At 45.8% G+C, this 21,903-nt stretch overlaps 9 protein-coding genes across 9 annotated transcripts; 4 read left to right on the forward strand and 5 right to left on the reverse strand.

Annotated features, from left to right (window-relative positions):
- Window positions 1–74: 74 nt before the first annotated feature.
- SERLADRAFT_469920 (uncharacterized protein) lies at window positions 75–1,415 on the forward strand (the record flags this gene model as incomplete). The annotated part of the gene is made up of 6 exons (XM_007319403.1): window positions 75–284; window positions 345–423; window positions 482–552; window positions 615–886; window positions 939–1,007; window positions 1,061–1,415. The coding sequence occupies 6 exons, from the start codon at window positions 143–145 to the stop codon at window positions 1,253–1,255; spliced, it is 828 nt and encodes a 275-aa protein (XP_007319465.1).
- Window positions 1,416–2,062: 647 nt separating this feature from the next.
- SERLADRAFT_469923 (uncharacterized protein) lies at window positions 2,063–3,748 on the reverse strand (the record flags this gene model as incomplete). Its single annotated transcript, XM_007319404.1, has 7 exons — window positions 2,063–2,304; window positions 2,373–2,548; window positions 2,611–2,808; window positions 2,867–3,017; window positions 3,071–3,295; window positions 3,349–3,430; window positions 3,488–3,748. 7 exons carry the CDS (start codon window positions 3,709–3,711, stop codon window positions 2,212–2,214), a joined length of 1,149 nt encoding a protein of 382 aa, XP_007319466.1.
- Window positions 3,749–4,076: 328 nt separating this feature from the next.
- On the forward strand, window positions 4,077–5,581 carry SERLADRAFT_392011 (uncharacterized protein; the record flags this gene model as incomplete). Its single annotated transcript, XM_007319405.1, has 9 exons — window positions 4,077–4,171; window positions 4,239–4,354; window positions 4,411–4,568; window positions 4,624–4,769; window positions 4,818–4,971; window positions 5,032–5,117; window positions 5,172–5,234; window positions 5,289–5,432; window positions 5,489–5,581. The coding sequence occupies 8 exons, from the start codon at window positions 4,090–4,092 to the stop codon at window positions 5,357–5,359; spliced, it is 876 nt and encodes a 291-aa protein (XP_007319467.1).
- SERLADRAFT_469931 (uncharacterized protein) lies at window positions 5,530–7,786 on the reverse strand (the record flags this gene model as incomplete). Its single annotated transcript, XM_007319406.1, has 10 exons — window positions 5,530–5,906; window positions 5,970–6,136; window positions 6,190–6,354; window positions 6,408–6,555; window positions 6,608–6,613; window positions 6,673–6,801; window positions 6,855–6,910; window positions 6,966–6,975; window positions 7,041–7,295; window positions 7,359–7,786. 10 exons carry the CDS (start codon window positions 7,485–7,487, stop codon window positions 5,613–5,615), a joined length of 1,359 nt encoding a protein of 452 aa, XP_007319468.1.
- Window positions 7,787–8,126: 340 nt separating this feature from the next.
- Window positions 8,127–10,916, reverse strand: SERLADRAFT_356539 (uncharacterized protein; the record flags this gene model as incomplete). The annotated part of the gene is made up of 9 exons (XM_007319407.1): window positions 8,127–8,457; window positions 8,519–8,640; window positions 8,792–8,979; window positions 9,038–9,056; window positions 9,108–9,525; window positions 9,583–10,049; window positions 10,099–10,233; window positions 10,299–10,444; window positions 10,494–10,916. 9 exons carry the CDS (start codon window positions 10,835–10,837, stop codon window positions 8,428–8,430), a joined length of 1,869 nt encoding a protein of 622 aa, XP_007319469.1.
- A 79-nt stretch (window positions 10,917–10,995) lies between these two features.
- On the forward strand, window positions 10,996–12,651 carry SERLADRAFT_469938 (uncharacterized protein; the record flags this gene model as incomplete). Its single annotated transcript, XM_007319408.1, has 4 exons — window positions 10,996–11,292; window positions 11,351–11,424; window positions 11,499–12,163; window positions 12,223–12,651. The coding sequence occupies 4 exons, from the start codon at window positions 11,186–11,188 to the stop codon at window positions 12,595–12,597; spliced, it is 1,221 nt and encodes a 406-aa protein (XP_007319470.1).
- A 2,314-nt stretch (window positions 12,652–14,965) lies between these two features.
- Window positions 14,966–18,833, forward strand: TCO3 (Fph type histidine kinase; the record flags this gene model as incomplete). Its single annotated transcript, XM_007319409.1, has 17 exons — window positions 14,966–15,211; window positions 15,265–15,286; window positions 15,339–15,421; window positions 15,471–15,519; window positions 15,571–15,608; window positions 15,660–15,830; window positions 15,883–16,070; window positions 16,121–16,424; window positions 16,485–16,569; window positions 16,621–16,648; window positions 16,699–16,777; window positions 16,830–16,859; window positions 16,909–17,119; window positions 17,170–17,376; window positions 17,427–17,914; window positions 17,970–18,109; window positions 18,177–18,833. The coding sequence occupies 17 exons, from the start codon at window positions 14,969–14,971 to the stop codon at window positions 18,547–18,549; spliced, it is 2,739 nt and encodes a 912-aa protein (XP_007319471.1).
- A 91-nt stretch (window positions 18,834–18,924) lies between these two features.
- On the reverse strand, window positions 18,925–20,022 carry SERLADRAFT_439017 (uncharacterized protein; the record flags this gene model as incomplete). The annotated part of the gene is made up of 6 exons (XM_007319410.1): window positions 18,925–18,958; window positions 19,012–19,174; window positions 19,254–19,406; window positions 19,496–19,640; window positions 19,709–19,923; window positions 19,980–20,022. 6 exons carry the CDS (start codon window positions 20,020–20,022, stop codon window positions 18,925–18,927), a joined length of 753 nt encoding a protein of 250 aa, XP_007319472.1.
- Window positions 20,023–21,019: 997 nt separating this feature from the next.
- Window positions 21,020–21,643, reverse strand: SERLADRAFT_469947 (uncharacterized protein; the record flags this gene model as incomplete). Its single annotated transcript, XM_007319411.1, has 3 exons — window positions 21,020–21,040; window positions 21,162–21,335; window positions 21,394–21,643. 2 exons carry the CDS (start codon window positions 21,330–21,332, stop codon window positions 21,020–21,022), a joined length of 192 nt encoding a protein of 63 aa, XP_007319473.1.
- Between the last annotated feature and the right edge of the window lie 260 nt (window positions 21,644–21,903).

Below are 21,903 nucleotides of genomic sequence, written 5' to 3' on the forward strand. Positions count from 1 at the left end.
TCTACGGGTGGGGAGATTAAGGTTATCAGATTAGAGTTGACATCCGTTATCCACAGAATGGCAGCTCCGAGCTTGATTGCGCCTTATCTTTGATCAAACACTTTCTGCTACAGACCACCATCAAGGTATACAATATCATATCATGAGCGTACAGTTCATCAACAACCTAGGAACTTCCGGCATAAGCCAAACTGGTCACACACATTCTCATGAAGTAGGGGGTGCATTTCACGCACACGATCTTGCTGAACATGGTCACACACACGAACATCTTGACCATCCAGGTACGTGACCAGATCGTCTTTATTTTTACAGCTAACTGATCAATATGGGGGTATCCATAGGAAAGTTTGCCGAGCGGGACCTTCCTGATTACTCGCAACGCAACTTCGTTGAGAGAGGATTCACGATTGGAATAGGAGGGCGAGTTAACAAATTGACCCATCGCTTATCTGATTTAGTTATAGCTTACTTTCTACAGGCCAGTCGGTTCGGGTAAAACTGCGTTGACACTTGCTCTCTGCAAGCGACTCAGGGGCGAATACAACATCGGTAAATAGTGCCATTCTTATCCAACCTAACTTTGTTTTCACCAATACGCATCGTATCATTAGCTACCGTAACAAACGACATTTTTACAAGGGAAGATCAGGAGTTCCTGATAAAAAACAAGGCTCTACCTACTTCACGTATTCTAGCCATCGAAACAGGCGGTTGTCCTCATGCCGCAATCCGCGAAGATATTAGCGCCAACATGGGGGCCCTTGAAACGCTACAAGCGAAATATGAATGCCAAATGTTGTTCGTTGAAAGCGGCGGAGACAACCTCGCCGCTAATTATTCCCGAGAGCTTGCGGACTACATCATCTACGTCATCGATGTATCTGTGAGTTACGTTCTTTCTGATCATGGGACTGACATTCAATTCACTGTGAAAGGGAGGGGACAAAATTCCTCGGAAAGGAGGGCCAGGGATTTCGCAATCAGACCTTTTAGTAATTAACAAGGCAAGTGATATCTCAGCGTATAGCACTTTTCTGACCTGTTCTCATTTCTAAAGATCGATCTTGCTCCTTATGTCAACGCCTCGCTCGAGGTCATGGATCGTGACTCAAAGGCCATGCGTGGTGATGGCCCTACAGTTTTCGCTAGCGTTAAAGAGGGAAAAGGGGTTGAAGATACCGTCGAGCTGATCCTGGGTGCATGGAGAGCTGCGGGTAGTCCCGGAAAGCCTGGACCCGTCGGTGATGATTGAGTAGGTCAACATTGAGTGACGAGATGCTCACTGCGTTCGCACCGTATCATGTAATTTTATGGTTCTGCATCTCTTCGTTTCTGGACCATTTGCCGGTGCGGAAAAGTTCTATTGGGCTTTGGTGTACCCTTTCCCCAGAGGCAACCATTTAACGTAACTTGACTTGGCCGCGGATCTTTAAGATTGCCCTGAAAGCACACGATCAGAAAATGCAAGGAACTGGACGAAGGATATGGCAACGTAGTACGGTATAGCCTCCAAGATCCAAACATTTCCTGTGTCCTGAAAATACGTCCGAATTGCTCCTAACTTGGGTCTGGTGACTTGAACCTACGATGATTCATCGGATGGATGGGGCTGTGGGATACATATCTTGGTGCGGAATAAAGAATTAGCGAGTTTAATAGTACTTACAAGCTGTCGGTGATAATTTCAGGGGCCAAATCAATCAGTGGAGCTAGGACGCGAAAGATTGAATGGGAATGGATGTGAGAAACAACGAGCGCTCCTTTATAATTAGTGAATTGCTTGAAGCAAGTTGGTCAAATACTGCCATCCGCCAAGAGCGGGCAAACGCGTGCTAAATGATGAGGCTCCAATCAAATGATGGTCGTTCTGTTGTGGAACGAAAGTATCGATTCAGGTATGGAAATCTGTTCAAACAAGGAAAATGCTACTCAAACTCACCAGCTATGAAGTTTTGATTGTGGAAACTTCACGCTTCATTTAATGCACCTTCACACCTCTGTCGTTCGCACAAGTCAGTCATTTCTTTTTACCAGGCGACATAGACAACGGTAGTGTGTGAACCAGGGTGTCTAAAGCACATTCTGGGCATCTCGACTCGGGTGATTGTAACCTTGATTGTTCCAAAAATCCTTGGTGTGTCCAGGACCTACAAAGATAGATACACGGAGAGAAAAACACGATTCGGAAATAGCGTAAGGTAGATATTCTCAATCTTTGTCGTGCCTGATGGATTGAATTGCAGGCTGTCTTTCCATGTAAGCGGTCATACCCAGGAGCATGCTACGGCCTGTTCCATTTCCCTATATCGACGAACAATTCAGCATTAAGTCAGTTGTATCCTTCTCCATCTGAAAGAATCACTACTGACCACCATATTATTAGGGAAACCCGGGTCAAATGGAATGATACTTTCCAGATAAGACATGTGGTCGAGCGTAAGCGAAATCTCGAGTGCTTCGGTATTAGCTTCCAGGTGTTCGACCTTTCTGCCTCCAATGATGGGGAAAACATAAGGCGTTTTATGCATCAAATACGCGATTGCAACTGCGACAGGAAGTATATTCAATGGCTTTGATCGTCGCATTAACAAACACAACAACACATACCTGCAGTGATGTGCTTAGCGCCCACTTCTTGCGCAACTTTCTCCAGTGCCTTCGACATTTTCTTCTCGTCTTCATTGCGCTCCCATGATGGGTTTCGCATAACACGTCCTTTCTCACCAGTTTGTCGGCGGCGTTCTTCTTCCTCATCTGTTCTGAGTTTCCCCGCAGCAAGGACATTCCATGGCGCCAGGGCAAGACCTAAGGTCCGCATAAAATGGATCAGTCCAACTGTCAAAATGACATTATTGAGACCCACCTTCTGTACGAGCCATGGGAATGATATCGCGCTCAAAAGACCGCGCCATAACGTTCCATGCGCCCTGGTAAATAACGAAGGGAGATTTCCCGTGATCGCGTGCATACTGGTTCGCCTTCGACACTACCCACGCTGGTGTATCTGAGATCCCCTGGAAGACACCCAAGTCAGTGGACGAAAATAGGGGCGTTTGGGTTATCATACAAGGTATAAAACTTTGCCTTGCTGCACGAGCGTGTGGAGACCATTCATGACTTCTTCCACCGAAGTGTCATAATCCCACCAGTGGACATAGAGGATGTCAATGTACGAAGTCCTGAGTTTCTTTAAACTGGCCTCGACGCTGATGTTCATCGATTTGACGTTGTTCCCAGTGTAATGAACTTGTTGCTTGATGCTTTCATTTCCACGATGGAAGTTCGTCGTGTACTAGCAGACCAAATTAAGTCAGGTAATTTGCAATTGTGCCAAGAACAATTTACTTTCGTTGCGATGACGAGCTGATCGCGTATTCCGCGCTGTTCTGCCCACTCCCCAATGAATTCCTCTGAACTTTGATCCTGACTGAGATATGTGTAACGGTCAGTTTGAGAGCCTTGTGAAGAGAATTTGATTACATACTAGTTGTTGGCAGTATCGATGAAATTTCCTCCGGCATCATAAAAGGCATCAAGAAGTTTGAAAGAAGACTCCTTATTCATACTGCCCATGAATTCTTGCCACTTGTCACCAATGCTCATGGCACCGAGCTGAAGCGGGGAAACATGAATGCTGGCTAGCGGCGACAGAGCACGGTAACGAGCGAGTCTGTTGGCTGGCTTAGAAACAGGTACGAAGAGAGCCATGGCTTGTTGATAAAAGGAGTACAGGTCAGTGTTCCTTGAGGGGCTATTCTGTACGTTCCTGATGGCTTTTATACATGTTTCTTTGGCCTTGCCATGAGATGACGAGTCAACGGGCTGGATAAAAGGACCGGTCAGTCAGCATTAATTACGGTGTTTGTGATGGGCGTACTTGAATATGTTTATTGTCTCTCAGGCTCAGGCTGCACCGACTCTTTGATTCCACCGTCGATCACGACGAATACGATGAATTCTAGCCGAGCACTGACGCATACGTGCCGCGTCAACCCTAATATAGCAATGTGTGACGTCGTGTGACATCGTGACTCGTAGTGCAAACCTCGTCCTTAAGCTTCCATCTTTATTCTGCACCTTTCTAAAATGGATACAACGAATGATCCAAAACCATACACCATCCTTCGTATCAAACGCAAACGAACCGATGAGCCTCTGGATGCTCTAGGTATCTTGTCTGTCCAGCAATCAGCAGAGTTGGCCACTTATATAGGCTTTGAATTGTGTTGAATTAGTCGTCGAATCCCGAGTTCGCAGAAAGAGATCACGCGGTGGCATCGATGTTTTTCAGTTTGCCCAAACAATAGAGCAGAGTGCTTGGAAGGATGAACAAATACGACTGGAGCTTCAAGTGGGTGATCGATTCATACATATCGAATATATGATCTTAATCTGGCAACTCCATAGAACCAGATATCTAAGCTAAGAGAAAAACCGAGTGAGAGGCAGGCCGAGATGAACACAGCAACTTCGGTACCTCAGCAAAAGGATAACACGAACCGAAGGTATACAGTACTCCCTCAAGAGGAGTCAGATTCGCATCGCTCTAAATTTCAGGCGAGTCCGTTAGTCCATAGTTCATTTTACCTTTCAATCCGTATCTCAGCGAGAGCTTCGCAGACCTAAAGTGCTCTCTGCGAAAGATGTGCCCCCTCCAAAAGATTTCAGGATGTATGATGCTGTTCTCGCCGACAAAGAGTCTGCTACACCTGCCTTTGACTCTGAGATGGAGAAATTCCTACCCATGCTCAACGATTATTTGAACAGTAAGTAGTCACTCCCTCCATATTATCTAACCATTCTCACTCTCGCAGTTAACGACATTTCTATCACTTTACCCCCTGTGGCCTCGTCTTCTGTTAATAGCGTCAGTGACAAATCAGAAAGTGGTGACTATGTCTGGGACGTATTCTACAGGCGACCCGCCACACTTAGTGAATGGAATTCGGCTGCCAATGTCGGGACCTTGTATGTAATCGACTTTTGGTCAGTGCTCTAGACTGAGTCCGCTTTCTTTTCCTCCCCTAGGATGGGATTACCTTCATCTGCCACGAATGCTTCTGACTCGGAATCGGGCTCTGAGGAAGAAGATGAAGCTGATGAAGATTCCAATGGTACCTTCAGACTAACTAAATCGAAGAAAAGTTAACCTTTTCACCTATTTATAGCTGAAGAATATTACAAGAATGACTACCCCGACGAAGAGGATCCGAGTGACAGTGACGGAAGTGGTACGCTGCTGCAAATATCCCTTTTACCCTTCCCCTCTTAGAATTTTGCGACAGATGAATTCCACGAAGACTCGGAAGATGACGACTATACTAATATAGCCGACGAAGGGCAAGATTGGAGGTAGTACCCGAAGCACGATATTCTCCCCCGAACATTTTCAAGAATTCTTCGCATAATCTGTCGCATTTACCCATTGTGTTAGTACGAGCTTTCCCCCGTGCATAAATTCCTGGTCATTTACGTATCAACAAAGAAACATAGAATAATCACATAAAGGCTCCTTTACAACATTTTCATCAACGTATCTAGTCATCTCATACCGTGAATGCATCATTTACGCTTTCGTCTGGATGCAATAGTCATGAATGGATTCGCTGTTAGAAGAGACGATAACCCTGAATAGCAACACTCACGTCTGAATCAGTCTCTTTTCTCGCTCGCTTGGAAAGTCTGCCCAGAGTCAACAGACCCATGAATGCGAGTACACCAAACAATATAGCAATCACTGCAATCGTCAGGCCAGCTCCCAAGAAACCGGCTCCCACAGGGCTTATTTTTGTGGAGGCAGCAGCATGCCCTTGGTTGTAAGCAAGGGTAAGTGCACTACAGCCTCTGTCTTGGTTGTTTTGACACACGTTGCACCAATCAGCAGTCGTGTTGACTCCAACCGGCTGCATAAATGCGGGTATCAGTGAACGAGGAACTTTATTGATGATATGCAGTAAGACGCTTACAGCCAAAGTGTCGATGAAGACAGAGAGGGGGACATCTCCGGTGCGGTTCATGTAGTTGTAAGTAACGAAGTCGCTGTCCGTTCCATTCTTAAAATTAAAGCGGACGACAGGTTCCCCGCCGGATGAAGGCTGGCGTACTTCGAAGGCGACAGCACCAGCGTAGTTCACTGGCGTGCTAGCATATAACATCAATTGCAGTACTATGATGTAAACAACTTACCGATTCCAGCGAGCTCTGGGTTTGCCGCTGCAACACCAGTCATATTGAAAAGGGACAAGATTGGCTTATATGCAACGGCTTCGTACACAAATTTTTGGGGGTTTGTAGGGTCGACGATGGCCGATAACCCGTTCAGGATCGAGAGAACCATTGTTTGGCCAGCAACTAGACCGCGGACTAAGTAACCGATCAAGGAGAAAACGAAACCAGCCACTTACTGTTTCCAATCCCTCCGATTTGAGGAGAACTAAAGACGTTGTATTCATGCCAGTTTGCCAATGCCCGTGCCTGTGCCAAAAATGTAGTAGGGAGCGCTTTGGCAAAGGCGGCATTGTGAATGCTTTCGACGTTCATGAAGTCGAAGATCTGAACGGCGATCAGGAAAGGGGATTACTAGAAGAAATTTACTTGAACTTACGTTCCACTAAAATTAAAGGAGCCTTATTGATGCAAATCAAGGACAGAGCAGTGATCTCAACGTACCATATTTTCTAGAGTGACTGCTCTTCCGTCCAGATAGGGTGGTAATAAGCTTAGGAAAGCCGCACTTTCACTGGCTTTTTCCTGAAACTCGGTAGAATTGTAGAAAGCAGTAGTTGAATCGTCAAAGGTCTAAAGGAAGGGATCGATGTCAATCAAAGAGCTGAGTGTAAGAAACAACGTACGTTGCAGTCCAAAAAGCCTTCAAGGGAGACATCCAGGTTAGGGTCGACAGACTCAACTGAAAAGTGACCATTTTGCAAAAAATCTTCACTATTCATGATATCGAGACTTACTAGGAACATACTTTCAAATCGAATTGGAAATCAGCATCCGATGGCTCAAAAGATGCCCTTGAAAGCCTGGCTCACCTGATATCCACCCAAGGGAGCTGTGATGGTTGTCCCATTTGCAAGGGAGACAGTGTTGTTTGGAGATGGAGGCCATAGTCCTTGTACCAGGGACATACAAGAATCATATACTACACCATCCTCGCCTCCCAGATCCGCGCGAATGAGTACCTGGCTCTCATTAAAAAGCCCCGTACCCATTTCGGGAATGTGCGAGGGAGACGATGCATTGAAATATAGATTGTTCAAGTACTCTCCAAGCTGGTATTCCTCTTGCTGACGAAGGCAATGTTCCGATGAGTACCGTCAAGTAGATAATACTATAAGAAGATGACATACGTTTCCGAGAGGCGTGATTTGGGTCGCCGTAGCTGTGTAAGTGTTGGGATCCTGATAAAACCCTTGACGATCACCATGGCGGATGACAAGCACAACACCGAGAACTTCACTGTCTGAGGATTGAGACATTGAGACCGACCAAAATTACGAAAATTGGTGCAGAAGTCGTGAACAGCAAGGGCTAGGAAACTTGGGACCCGACCTGGAAGCCAAGATAGAGATTATCCGAGTTCACTTGAGGTTTAAGTATGGCGCACCTGACCAGTAGACCCAGGCTCGGATAAGATATCATCATCAGCAGAAGGTCTGTCACGTAAGTCAATATTCTGAAACGGGAGTCTTGTCATGCGACGGGAGACTTCACGCCATGTGAATGTTGCAACGAACATATGCTCATGAAAGATAGCTCCGTTCACCCATATAGACGCATTGTACCGACGCCTGAAGTATTTTTTCTTTTACAATAACTTACGACCAGCCAAATCTCGGGTTTACGTTCCGAGACCAAAGTGCCTTAAGAAAAGACAGATGCATCTAAGATTGGAGTCGATCATTTATCGGATGCCACATATGACCTCGGCAACAATAAGCGTTATAGTCAGGCAAACAGTAGCGGAAACTCATCTTTCTGTCATCACCCAAGACTTTGCGAGAACTGTATAAGTCTTAGGTTAGCTCGCACACTTTTAAAATGGGCGTTCATTGTTCCATTCTTAGTTGACGTGCTGGAAATTCCACATGCTCTTCGGATGCAAAGTGACATTTGTGTTAAGAAGGTATGTGTCCACACTGTGTCCACCACCGAAAGATCATCAATAACGGTATTCAACGGGGATTGTGTGTTTCGGCTAGTTAGTGGCGGTCACGCCCTGGTAGGTATGTTGGTAACTCATCATGGAGAGGAGATATTAATGCAATCTTCGTATGCATAGGGGTCACTTATGAATTACGCCTGAGATCCAGAATGTCCTCTACGATACCGATGCAACACTGGTAACATCTTAAAAATGCAAAAAGAAATCGGGTAATCAAAGATGTCAGGTGTAGTAAATCTCGAGTCACTTGAAGTTTATAGCGAACCGCCAACCGATTCCATTGTCTGGGTGGAAAAGTAACCCGAACTCAAAACGTGAGAGATCAAGAAATGCATCATAACTCACAAACGGTGAAGCGGTGGGGCCATCTAGAATGGCAAGTTCTTCGGTAGAGAATGGGAGGCGCGGTATTAGAAGGGTTCTCAGAGGTACAAGAAGCAGGATGACCACGGGAAAACCGATGGCAGCTATCAGATATGAAAGATAAAAATATATCAGCGTGTGCGAGCTTATAAGTATATTGCACCATTTGACCGCCAAATTCGGCCGATGGCGAGATAGCGAAAGCATATGCTATTCCGGACATTCAAAATGCGTTGAAATGGGACTACCACTTACCAATGGTTTGTGTTATTGCGAATGTAGCCCCAAAACTAATCAACTGCACTCCGGCAAACAATGCTATGCGCGATTTGCGCACTTTTCTCAACGGCTCGTTGGAAGGGATGAGCGATTGATCGCGGATGAGATATAATAACTTCAACGTGATACCATTGCCTTGAAGAGCATCCGCCCCCATAAACCAACTAGATCACCAGATCAGAAACAAGAACTCGTTAATCAACGGAAGCAAAGGGGACCTACAAGAGTCCTGCCAGAACACCTTCATGAACAATTAGCGTTAGAGTACTATAACGACGCAAATATTACGTACCTCTAGGGATAAGATTGAGAAGATGTAAGAATGGCCCTGTAAGCAATACGAGACATAGCGCGCCCTGAGCCAAGTTCGACACTCTCTGCTCCACGACTGAAACGGGAACCTCGCGGCGCGTGGACGACGGATCCGCTTGTTGTTCGTTTTTGGGCTCGCCTTCCACTTCGAACGAAGGCTTGACACCAGACCGTGATGGTACCCTGGATATCGCTTGCTCTTCGTCGGAATCCTTCTTCAAGGGTCGCCCCATGATGACCAGTGAAGTAGTATGTATAGGCGCCTGGGGGATCAAACCATTAGGTGCAGGAACCCCTATCAGACCAGCAATAAAAGTGGTGATCCCGAGAAGGAAAAAGTCGTAGTGAAAGCCAGGAGGTTTGCGAAGTGGGAATTGCGAACCTTGAGCAATTAGTGACTTGAAGCGAATCAGACGTGGTTAATGAACATCAACGTTTTAGTGACACAAACTTACCGATACATTGTGATCGAAGAAAAAAAGGATCCACAGGACTATCCCAAAGGGAAGGGCGATGCCCACCCATTTACCATCGAGTTTCCAGAATCTCACTAACCAGTCTCTTCCATTTGCGGCCTCAAAAGCGCCACTGACAGGAAGAGTAATAGGGTTGGCAGAATTGAACCTCCCCCAATAAGCCATACCCGAGGTAGCTACCAATGATATTGGCATACCGTAATCGGCGAAGAAGCGTCGAACATGTCGATGAAATAATGTCGTTTCTGATAATTTTTGAAATAGGAAAGATGTGACGAGCATAAGTAAGGCGAGAACGGTCGCGACTAGAGCGCCATCTAAGTTGGGAGGACTTGCGTCGTATTGGCGAGTAATCACTTGGACGCCGTATTGCAAGTACACCCAAGAAACGTAGAAGCCAAACGTATCACACGGGAAAAGAGTGACATATCTGAGTAAATTGCACCCTAGTCATAGAATTCAGCATAAAATGTTTGGTGCCAGTGAAAAACATACAGTTAAGAATTGCAGTTATCCAATGCAAAATTGCACCCCATAGGTAGACCCAACCAATAAAGTGTAGATAATTTGGTGGATTGGGCTGCTTTTCTATTATGTCATATATAGTCTTGTTAAAGACAGTGATAGGTCCTGTAGTAAATACATATGTTTTAATGGACTACAATGACAATCTGTCACTGTAAAGTGATGCACACCAGTAACGCCAGCAATGGTGAGCGGTTGTGCACCGAAAACCGAGAATATGAAAGCTGCCATGAAGGACGACAACAAAACCTCCGCAACACCATATTGCTGAGTAGTTTCTATAAGATCTAAAGAGAATGCTATTCCTGGAAGCACGCTGCAATGGCGTTCAGCTGGAGCACACCAAAGATATGACGAAGACAGACTTGGCGAAAAATATGAGGGCTGTAGCAGGAACCACACGATAGTTCCAAGCGTCGGTCCAGTCACTTCTATACCACGGTGCACGAGCACGCACATCTTGGATGATCCCGGCACCTAATCTAGTAATCCGAGTAGGCCGTCGTGTTGAAGCTACACGGTGTCGTAATGTCGTTGATGCACCTGTCGAAGAGATGCCTGAAGTCTCCCTGGCAGGTGTATTCTGTGCTGTGCCAGTGCCAACGGAAGGTGTACTTGATTGTCGTCCATCGGATCGAATAGACGGATTTAAAGTAGGACCTGTTAAAGGCTCTTCCTTCAAGACTTGTTGTTCGTTATAAAGGGCCATCCTTTGAATGCATTAAGAACCAATACTATGCCTGCAAAATGTTATCAACAACTGGAGCTGAAATTCAGCCAACCGTCATGGGGAGCCACTGGCGGCTCAGTGGTAAAACTTGCCACATAACACAAACATACCATAGCTGCGTCCGGCATACTCGGCTTAGAGCTTCAAGTCTTCCTATCAATCAGTAAAGTGACGCTCGTTGATCATTTTGTTACTTATAAGCTGGTGTATGGTGAGGCAGCAGCAAGGCATCTCCTTACTGACGCCTATCATACAGAACACAGCAACACGCGAGCTCAGCACTACAAAGCCTACGCATTGAATAGTGTTGGCAAGTCTTTCACCACGATGTCTAATGTTGGTTTTGTCCGGCGCGCTTCCAAGTTTTTTGCAGTACTGGGTGGAATATATGTCGCAATTGTCTTGTTATTGGCGGTGCCCTTCCTCCAGTCTCAGTGAGCATAACGTCGCTTATCCTTATCCAATAAATACAGGATCGCTCATTAAGGTCAGTGCTGTATACATGAATGCCGTCAAGTTACCCTGGAATGCAAACTACAATACGCCTGAGAAGTATGGAATGGCTCGTAAGTTTCTCCATTTACACATCCTTCAACTATTCCAATCACCCTTGTCGTCCACTGCTTCTCTCAATGTGCAGCCGGAAAAACGTCGAACATCGCGATCACTACAGCGGACAATGTTACTCTAGGCGCCTGGTTCGTTCTATCTGACACATATTATCACACACTAGCATTCCCGCCGCCTCCTATATCCGACTCTCATATATCCAAGGCGCTGGATTCTTACCCCACCGTCCTATTCTTCCACGGGAACGGCGCTACTCGAGCACTATCTCTGCGTGTGCATTATTACTCTGCATTTTCATCTCGTTTACATGCAAATGTCTTAGCTATCGACTACCGAGGCTTTGGGGATAGTGAGGGAACTCCAAGTGAAAAAGGGCTCGCAAATGATGCTCGCGCTGCTTGGGACTGGCTTATATCTCAAGGTGCAAAACCGGAAAATGTCTTGATTATTGGACATAGTCTGGGCACCGCTGTTGCTACGAAGTTGGCCGTTGATTTATCAGAATCAAATGTGAATTACAAAGGAGTTGTGCTAATGTCCCCATTTTCATCCATCCGAAGTCTCGTGGACACATACTATATCTTGGGACTTTTCCCCGTTATGATGCCCCTCACAATGATACCACATGTTCCTGGTAAGCCATGGTTTAGTCTTCATAAACATATCGTTTGTGTCTTTGTAGATCTGTACAAAAATTTCCTCATTCACGATTTTGACACTCTTTCTGTCGTTCATGTGCGTGTTCATTTATGTAACTCTTCATAATTTACCATGCATTAACCTGCTTCCCACAGAAAATCAAGGCTTCTATACTTATACTTCATGCCGATAATGATTGGGACATTTCGTTTACTCACTCCGAGGACCTATTTAACTCACTGCTGGAAACTCATCTGCTTCCAAGTGCTATAGATCGCCTTCCTCTGAATCCTGCGAGCTGGTCGCAAGAGGAGTGGCACGACTACCAGGCCAAACAGAAGTTGCGACACGATTTACGACAAGAATTGGTTGCGCATACCCAGATACCGAATTTCGGAAGTGTTGATGAGTTCTCGGTGCTGGAGCAGAAAGTAGTGTTCTTGAAGACCTTTGCGGGTGGTCACGATCGTGTAGCGATGCTCGAAGGTGTTCATGATGTGATACGAAACGTGTTTTCTATTTCCACGTAATTGGGATGTATATGTGCTAGTCTTCAATACAATACAATATGCTCATAGGAGGTTATTATGTTCCTGTGAATAGGGGATACTGCTGGGTTACTAATAATAAATTTTTTCTGCGCTATGGTGTCGTGTGATGTCACTCCGGGGCTAAAACTATTGGAACCAACATTTCGCGGACTTGGAATATGCCATCTGCCCGCCCCACTTGGTCACGAATCCAGACAAAATGTGTAGTTTTTCTTATTTATGTAGACTTTGGCTCGGTCTATCAACCAAGGAAAGGGTCTAACTTTCTTCTGACCCGCCATGTCCAGCGAGCAAGAACGAGGGAACGGGCAAAATAGCTCTCATCCACGACGGCCAGTCTCGGGAGTGCCAACGTCGAGCTCCTCATTCGTATATCCCATCCGGTCGTTGCTCAGCGGTCGTATTCAGCCTGCTGGGGATAGGTCAGTGTCGCCCTCAATTTCGGTTCTTAGCACCCGTCCTTATGTTATCCTCGTTACTACTAATTAAAGCAGTGACACCGATGAATCGCGATACCATGGCATGGGAAACATAGGGGATGTCATGGACGAAGCTAGAAGACCGAGGCGGAATTCATTGGAGAGTCGGAAAGATCCTTCTTCTCAGTCACATCTTCAAAGATCACTAACTGCCCATGTCAAGTCTTACACCTCTGACAGACTTCAGAAGAGGCGTATTGAGGTACCCAGAGCCGAGGACTACGAGCAAGAACATACTGAACACCATAGTAATACAATACATCCTCACTCGAATTTCAGGCATTTTCCAGCTGAAAACACATCTTGCTCTTCGCCCCGGTTTTCGGCATCTTCTCCTCCCATTTCTTTCCCCGGAGGTTTCGTTGCAGGTCCAGTCGGGGAACCCATCCCTATAAGCCCGTCAGGTTCTTCTTCAGGATCGGAAACCAATGTCAGGCATCCTGTCCAGATGTCTGAAGCAGCAGCGGATGCATTTTCTGCTGTATCGTCCGACTTTCTGATGCCCGTACCTCATTTGGAGTGTGTGCATCAAACCCCGCTCAATCCATCAGAGATTGGCATCGTTCACTTGCCACCTTTACCAACCCCTTTTCATGCCAAAGACGACAATCCACGTTCTGAATCGGCTATCGATAGTTGGATCATGTCACAGTCGGAGTCCTCTAGCTTGCAACGCACTCTGGAGCCACCCATTTCCGTATCTCCTAATTCAGAGCACAAGTCTCAAAGTGAAGACTCATCATGCACTGAAGATCCTTATCCTGCAGATTCCCTTACGCAGGAACATGGTCCTTGGAGTTACAGTCAGGATCAACTCATGACATTCCGATATGAACACGTTGAGGACGAGGATGGTCACCATGTCTTGACTGGCCGTGAGGGCAAACTCACACGCTGTGAAGACGAAGTATGTGACTAATTCATTCTACACGTAACAATTTTCTCAATATAATATGTACTTCGCAGCCTATTCGTACCCCAGGTGCGGTCCAAGGTTTTGGGGTATTAGTAGCTGTGGATGAAGACCAAGAGAGTGGGACGTTGCTTGTCCGCCAAGTGTCTGAGGTACTTTTTAGTTATTTTTATCGTTGGTAGCAGGCTGAACGTTGTGTATCAAGAACTCGACAGAGATACTTGGACTTTCGCCTAAATTTCTCTTTTCACTCGAGTGTTTTACAGACACCTTACCTGAGGCTCAAGGAGATATCTTATGGGACAATATTCAATTTCTTCACGAGCCCAAATCCAATGTTGAAGAACAAGAAGACAGTCCTCACGTCTTTTTACTCACGGGTTGGAGGGAACCGGAAGAGGATACTACGAAAGAACGGCAGCCTTGGACGTGCTGGTGCGCTGTTCATAGGCCTATGTCGTCATCAGGGGCCTCTGGAGCGCGTAACGACTCCAATCTTATCATATTGGAGTTCGAACTCGAGAAAGATATACTTAACGCACTCTATCCATCTCCTAATGCAAGCCGATGTGGGACCACGTCCCTTTCCAGAAGCACTCCGGGTAGCGATTCAACTGGAGGTTCTGATGGAACACTCGTTTCTACCGAATGCGAGGCAGAAATAACACCTTCAACGTCTGAAGCCACTGCTATAAGCGTAAGGGGTGAGTCGATTGCGCAGGATCCTCATGTGGATCATCCTACTGTCAGAAATGACGAGGATTGGAGACCCACTGCGGAAGATATACTCGAGAGCACCACCAACCATGCGAAGCCAGTACCTGCCTTGGAGAGACTACGACGAATTGCAAGGAGCGCGTCCTCAAATTCGGTTGCGGCCTCGACTCCTGCTACGGGGGACGGATCTCGGTTTCGGCGACATGTTCCACGTAGAAGGACAGGGACTTCTGCCGTGGGGATGATGGATATATTTGCCGTCATGGCACAAATTAACGAACAACTAGGAGCAGCTCAAGACTTAGATTCATGCTTAAAAGTGGTTGTCGGCGTTATTAAGGACCTTACACAATTCCATCGCGTGTTGGTGTACCAGTTTGATGAAGTATGGAATGGACAAGTCACGGCAGAACTTGTGGACTGGAGTCAAACGCATGACTTGTATAAAGGGCTCCACTTTCCTGCTTCAGATATACCTGCACAGGTCAGTATTAATGAATTAAGATTCAGACTGTCTTACTAATTCAAAGGCGCAAGGCTCGAGACTTGTATGCCATCAGTGAGTGTCCCATTACAAGTCAGGAGAAAGATTTGTACTGAATATGTTTTAGATACTGTCCGTATGTTGTATAACCGATCACAACCCACGGCTCGTATTGTGGTACGAAATGCTGCTGATTTGGAATCTCCTTTGGTGAGTAGTACTATCGTACTCATATTCGTATTTTCTCATCTCTATTCAGAACATGACCCATTGTTATCTTCGTGCTATGAGCCCTATCCACATAAAATGTAAGCTAGTAGGTTATGTTACTCACATGAGTCCTAACTTCATTCGCATAGATCTTGAGAATATGGGCGTGCGAGCATCCATGTCGGTGGTATGTTATCATCATGAAAATCAAAGGGTGTTTGCTCAAATATATGGCTAGTCTATCATGGCGTTTGGAGTATTGTGGGGTCTGGTCTCCTGTCATTCGTATGGAGCGCATGGTATGCGAGTCTCCTTTCCCGTACGACAAATGTTACGACTGCTTAGTCAATCCATTTCGCGCAACATTGAGCGTCTTAGTTATGCACGGCGGTTGCACACACGTAAATTAGTATGTTCGTGCCCGTGCTACAAAGATCAACTGCTGATTCCATGCTATACAGATCAACACTATGGCTTCTGACAACCATCCGACTGGTTATATCGTTTCCAATGCAGATGACCTTCTTAGTCTATTCGACGCGGATTACGGAATCCTTGTTATAGGAGAAGGTGCGAAGATATTAGGGCCCAACCTTCATGGCCAAGAAATACTCGTAATGGCAGAATACCTTCGTCTCAAACAATTTAAGTCAGTGTGAATATCATATTGACGACTCATTTTTCTCACTATGTTATCAGCACGATACAAGTTTCTCAAGCAGTGGTCAAGGATTTTCCGGATCTTCAACTTTCAACCGGTTTAGAAGTCATTGCAGGATTGCTCTACGTGCCATTGTCAGCCGGCGGGAAGGACTTCATTGCGATGCTCCGCAAAGGACAGCCTCGCGATGTTCGGTGGGCAGGCAGGCCCACTGGCATGACTAAAAGTTTGGAGCCTCGGAAATCATTCAAAACATGGTCAGAAACTGTTGCCGGACGGTGTCGTGCCTGGACGGATGAACAGCTAGAGACTGCTGGTGTACTTGCTCTCGTGTATGGAAAGGTATGTGTCTTAACAGTATGCGTTGTTCGTGTGTCTGAAACGCTTCTTGTGTCGTCGTAGTTCATCGCTGTCTGGCGTCAGAAGGAGTCTGCCCTACACACGACTAGTCTGACCAACATACTACTGTCAAATGCTAGTCACGAAGGTGAAGATAACCTTTATGTGCTTCGGTTGTTTTTTGACACCCTTAAACCAGTCCGAACCCCTTTAAACCATATCATAAAGTAGGATTTACTTATTTATGTTCACCGTATACTGGTTAACTTGTTACTAGTTATTTGGAGATGGCTCTGAATGGTCCATTGGATCTTGAGACGAGAGACAATCTCTCTCGTTCTCATGCTGCATCAAAGGTTTGTTTAATCAAACAAATTGTGAATCATGATTAACTTCGTCCGTTATTAGAACTTGCTTTTCACTATCAATGACTTACTGGTATGAATAATCGGCTGTATTGTCTTATGTCTGCTTATGTTTTTTGTAGGACCTGACTCGATTAGAAAGTGGTCATGAAACATCATTCAACGAACCATTTAACCTGCAAGCCGCTATTGAAGAGGCCACTCGGATCTACAGTCACGAAGCTGCTCGCAGGAATATCGATTTCAAGCTTGAGGCAGAAGGCGGACCGAAGCAAGTGGTGGGTGATGCGAAGAAAATTAAAACTGTGGTGGCTAACTTGACAGCCAACGCATGTAAGTGACATATTGTGTAACTTATTCGTCACGTATTCATCATAAGATAGTGAAATATACTTCAGAAGGTTCAATCACGGTTCATTACCATCTTTACAATAAACACGAAGGTCTCCAAGGTGCAGCACAAAAAGGGGTGGAGATCGTGGTAGCTGACACGGGTTGCGGTATTGCGAATGAGAAGCTTGAGAGTATTTTCCGTGAATTCGAACAAGTCGAGTCATCAGAGCCGAGAATTCCTGGAACCCCTGGTGTTGGTGAGTACGATCGTAATTATTGATACGCATAACTACTATATTTTTGGCAGGTCTTGGCCTTGCGGTGGTCGCAAGAATTGTAGAACAGCTAGGAGGTCAACTACGTGTTGACTCAAAGGTCGATATTGGCAGCCGATTCTCTTTCCTTATCCCGCTGGAATTGGCGAAAAGCTCGCATTCTGGTAATTCAGGAAGCTCTTCAGGGAGATCGCGTTCCGTGAAATCCCTTCCCAAATCTTCCCAGTCAGATAGTATCCGGTCTAAAGCAGAAGAAATTAATATATTGGTCGAAGCCTTATCATCAAGCCATATGGCACCAGGCTGGAACAACCAATCCTCTCTGGATATCGTTAAGAGATCTTCACGGAATATTGCTTCCCTAAAGATGGAAACCAAGGTTGATGTTCCTGGTCCAAATACTTTATCCGATTTTGAGGTCTCCAAGCACCCTGTATCACCAGAGGCTGCATCTCCCTCATTCGATTTCGTTGGCGGAGCCAGCAACACATTAACCCAGTTGCGTATTTTGATCGTAGAGGTAGGCAATCGGCTTTACTGCTGGAGACGGCATCTTGTGCTCATTTTGTCTGTAGGATAACGATGTTAATCGGAAGATACTTGGAAAACGGCTGTCCATGGATGGGCATATAATCGTCAATTCCACCAACGGTCAAGAAGGTCTGCAATTGGTTGAAGCGGACAGGGATTTTGATTGCATTCTGATGGATATTCAGTATGTTTACGTCAATTATTATCCACGCCGACATTCTTTTAACCGACGTATATTGGGACGTTTGTAGAATGCCTATACTCAACGGATTCGAGGCTACGGAACGAATTCGGCAACTTGAGGAAGCAGCAACTCTTGATCCTAGTCCCACTCCTGCCCATCGAATTTCTTATCAGCTGAACGGACGCGTACCGATTTTTGCTGTCTCTACTTCTCTGCGGGAGCAGCAACGAAGCGAACTTATAGGGTATGGCATGGATGGCTGGATCCTGAAACCAATCGACTTTAAACGACTCAAAATCATTTTACAAGGCATTGTTGACCCATCGCAACGCGATCGCGATGTCTACAAACCAGGTTGTAGCTGGGAGGCCGGGGGTTGGTTCACCAAATCTCACAAAAACAATCGCGGTATCGTGGATAAGCAAGTGCAACATCCTTGACCTCCAGTTTCATGCTTGCGTCCTCGTGCTCCCTCTATTATCTTATCTTATCCCATATACGCTTTTTTTTAGTTTTCGTAAGGCTAATACCTCACTCAGTTTTGTCAGCATCGCATCATGATCATCAGTGTCTGCGTCTGTTTCAAGCGACCCTATAAACACTCATCGCACAATTTTTTATCTCCCTTTTGTACTGATATGTCAAGACACACACGAATACTTGTACAGTTTACTATACTTACACTTCTCTACATGTTATCAATTGGGTTCTCTGCAGGTGATTTCAAACAAAAGATGTCTGAACATTCTACAATAGCAAGATCAATCGCCTGATCCCTTCATCCTTGTTGGAACTGCTAAGGTAAAACAAGGCCTTTATCCTCTGCCTACGAATGGCACACCAGTAGCCCTAGAAGGCGAGGATGAATATTTGTGACACATTAAGAGAACACAACTACTTACATGATGTTCATCTCAAGGACTGTTACCGAATTTGGTAATCCCGCGAGGTGCACAACAGTTTGTGCGACATGTACTGGGTCAAACGTCGCCTCCACAACAACGCGCCCGTCAGGCTGAAGAGAACCGCGAGTATGTCCAGCAGCCATAGTCGTGAGTGCATTTCCTGGGAAGCAGAACAATGACAGTAAGTTGCGAGATGGGATGAGAAGAATGGTGCAAAAAATGTCAGTGGGAAAACGCACCAATATCGATTTGTGTCACAGCGATGTTCCAGTTGCGTCCATCAATTGCGCTTGCCTTGGTAAGACCAGTAACGGCGTGCTTCGAGCAGGTGTATGGTGCGGCATGTGGGCGTGGGACGCGGGCAGCAAGAGAACCGTTATTGATGATCCTGCCTACAACGGTGATTGTACTGTTGTGTAAGCAGCTGGGACAATGGAGGCGAAGAGAAACGCTATTGAGTGACCGCGTTCGAATCGCTCACCTCCTGTGGGGCTTTGTGATTTAAATACCCTGAATGCCTCTCGAGTACAAAGGAAAGACCCGACCAGGTTGACGTTGATTACAGACGTGAATGTCTCAAGGGAAAGTTCGTCGATAGGTGTTCCCTTATGGCTGATTCCAGCGTTCTGCACAGCGAGGCGGAGCCCAGTTAAAGTCTCCAAAACACAAGCCAAGTTTATGAGAAAAACCACACATTAAATAGCAGGTCTAGCCTCCCAAAATTGGCGACTGTTTCTTCAAACAGCTTCTTCACAAAAGGTTCGTCGGTGACCTCTCCGGCGAGTACGAGACAAGAACTTGGGTCAGAGCAGAGAGATTTTGTCTCTTCTAGCTGTTCGAGACGTCGTGCTGTGAGGGTCAGAGACCACCCAGCAGAAGAAAGCGCAATGGCTGATTCTCGACCAATCCCTTGAAGGAGCGAGGTGCTGTCAGGACACTGCAGCAGAAGGTATGCGAGAACGTACCAGAGGAAGCGCCAGTTATGATAGCGACCTTGCGCGATGCCATGATGATAGCCTTGCACTATAAAGCTTGTACTAAGGGCATAGAAAAAGACTAAACTCACTGAGACCTTGTCCTAACTAAGAATCCAGTGGAATATGTCCCGGACGCTCAGTCTGGGAGATGAATCTGGTGAAAATTGGCCCCGAGTTCAGTGAGTTACAATTCCCAAGATTTTATCTCTTACCGAACCATTGACTGCCTATTATTAGTTATTGCTCACTTCTCACCTTATCTCACATGTAAGTAAGTTTAGGACCTTTGCATATGACCGTAGCCAGACAAGCAGCGGACATCCGTTTCTCCGCCAAGCATCTCCGGACCGGCTCAGACCGAACAGCGAACCGTACAAAAAATACTAAATTAGCAACCATCATTTCAACATCATCTTGACCATCATTGACTATAGAGATTAGTCTCCCCAGTCAGACCAAATTACCGATATGACAGTCGATAAGAAGTCATTTCATTTTTCAACTTCCAGGTTCAGACGAACATTTGCATCGTGGAATCGGATGCAAACGATATTCACCTCGTTTTGCAAGAAGGTAAGCACTTCTTTGACCGTGTTTATTCTGCAAGTTATTGCAGAGCTTGTGTCCGCTTTCTATCACAAGAATTCATCTCGATCCCATCACAATCTCCCCGAGACTCTCGTCTTATGTCTGGTACCAATCTGACCTTCTACAAAGCCCACGTGACCCCGAGCTCATACAACTACTTTAAAAGGGCTTCTATTTCGAACACGCACTGGTATTGCACGAAAACATGACGGGACACGTCAAACCTTCAAAAAAACGTTCGAAAGCATGATGGTAAGTTAGTTATTTCAACACTGATCGACTATTGTGTATGTTAAGTGGACCGCATTCTCGAGTGTACAGTACGTGAATTACACTGCTATTATCTAATCTCATGAAATATATTTTGATGTCTAGTAAGAAGGGGATTCCAATGTTGTATCCTCAAAAGCCCAAATTATATGTATAAGCAATTGTCAATATCATGCAGCAAGTAAATAACGCTACGAGCGTTGGATGATATCATTTGGGTGTCATCAAACTCGGTGTGTTATTTCTGGTATGTATCAAAGGTGTGCCCGTCAGTTCTGGGTTTGACAGTATGCAGATGCCTGCCAGACATACCCCATGCGTTAGTGAATCGGATACCGCAGCATCGCGCTTTGAGTTATCTGGGCGGACAAGATGAAGATCCAAGTCTCCTGCTCCCAAATCTAGCCCCGCAAAAATATCGTCTTTTGCGCTATGTTCCGCACTTCTTTGACTGGCGGTTGTGCCACTGCTCTCTGCAGACATTCGCTATTGGACGCCAGCATTAGTTGCCTCGACCAAGCACCGGAACAAATCAACAACGAACTGGTAGCCCGCCAGTGCCCTCTCCATTTGGTAAACTCTGTGAGTGTGCATAGCTCTCGCTACTCCTGCTCCGCTCTATGCCTCTCCTTCGTGGAAAGTCTGTCAGGGCGACATTTGCTCCCCGTTCCAGACTCAGTGGGTGCAACCATTGGTGTGTTTAAAAGTAAAGTGAACGTGTCAGCTATAGATGATAAAAGTGGCATTTTAATGTGAGATAGATGTGGTGAGGGAGTAAAGTAGGATCGTAGCCTAGACATTGTCTGCATGATTCAGACCTTGTTCAGCAAGGCTTTCCATAAACGGAAGCATGATGTCATCTGGCTCGATCACAGATGTCACGTGATCACCTCACACTAGGCTCAAACTCTGATCCAAAGTATATCAGTATCGTTATAAATACATGCAGAAATTTATCGATGGGTAGCCAACGAGCTAAAGATTGTATATCGGTCATAACCTAAGCATCATCAACCCAAGCATTCTTCTCGCCTGTTCCACTCTGAGCCGTGGC

This window comes from Serpula lacrymans, assembly GCF_000218685.1.
Source record: "Serpula lacrymans var. lacrymans S7.9 unplaced genomic scaffold SERLAscaffold_8, whole genome shotgun sequence".
NCBI lineage: Eukaryota > Fungi > Basidiomycota > Agaricomycetes > Boletales > Serpulaceae > Serpula > Serpula lacrymans.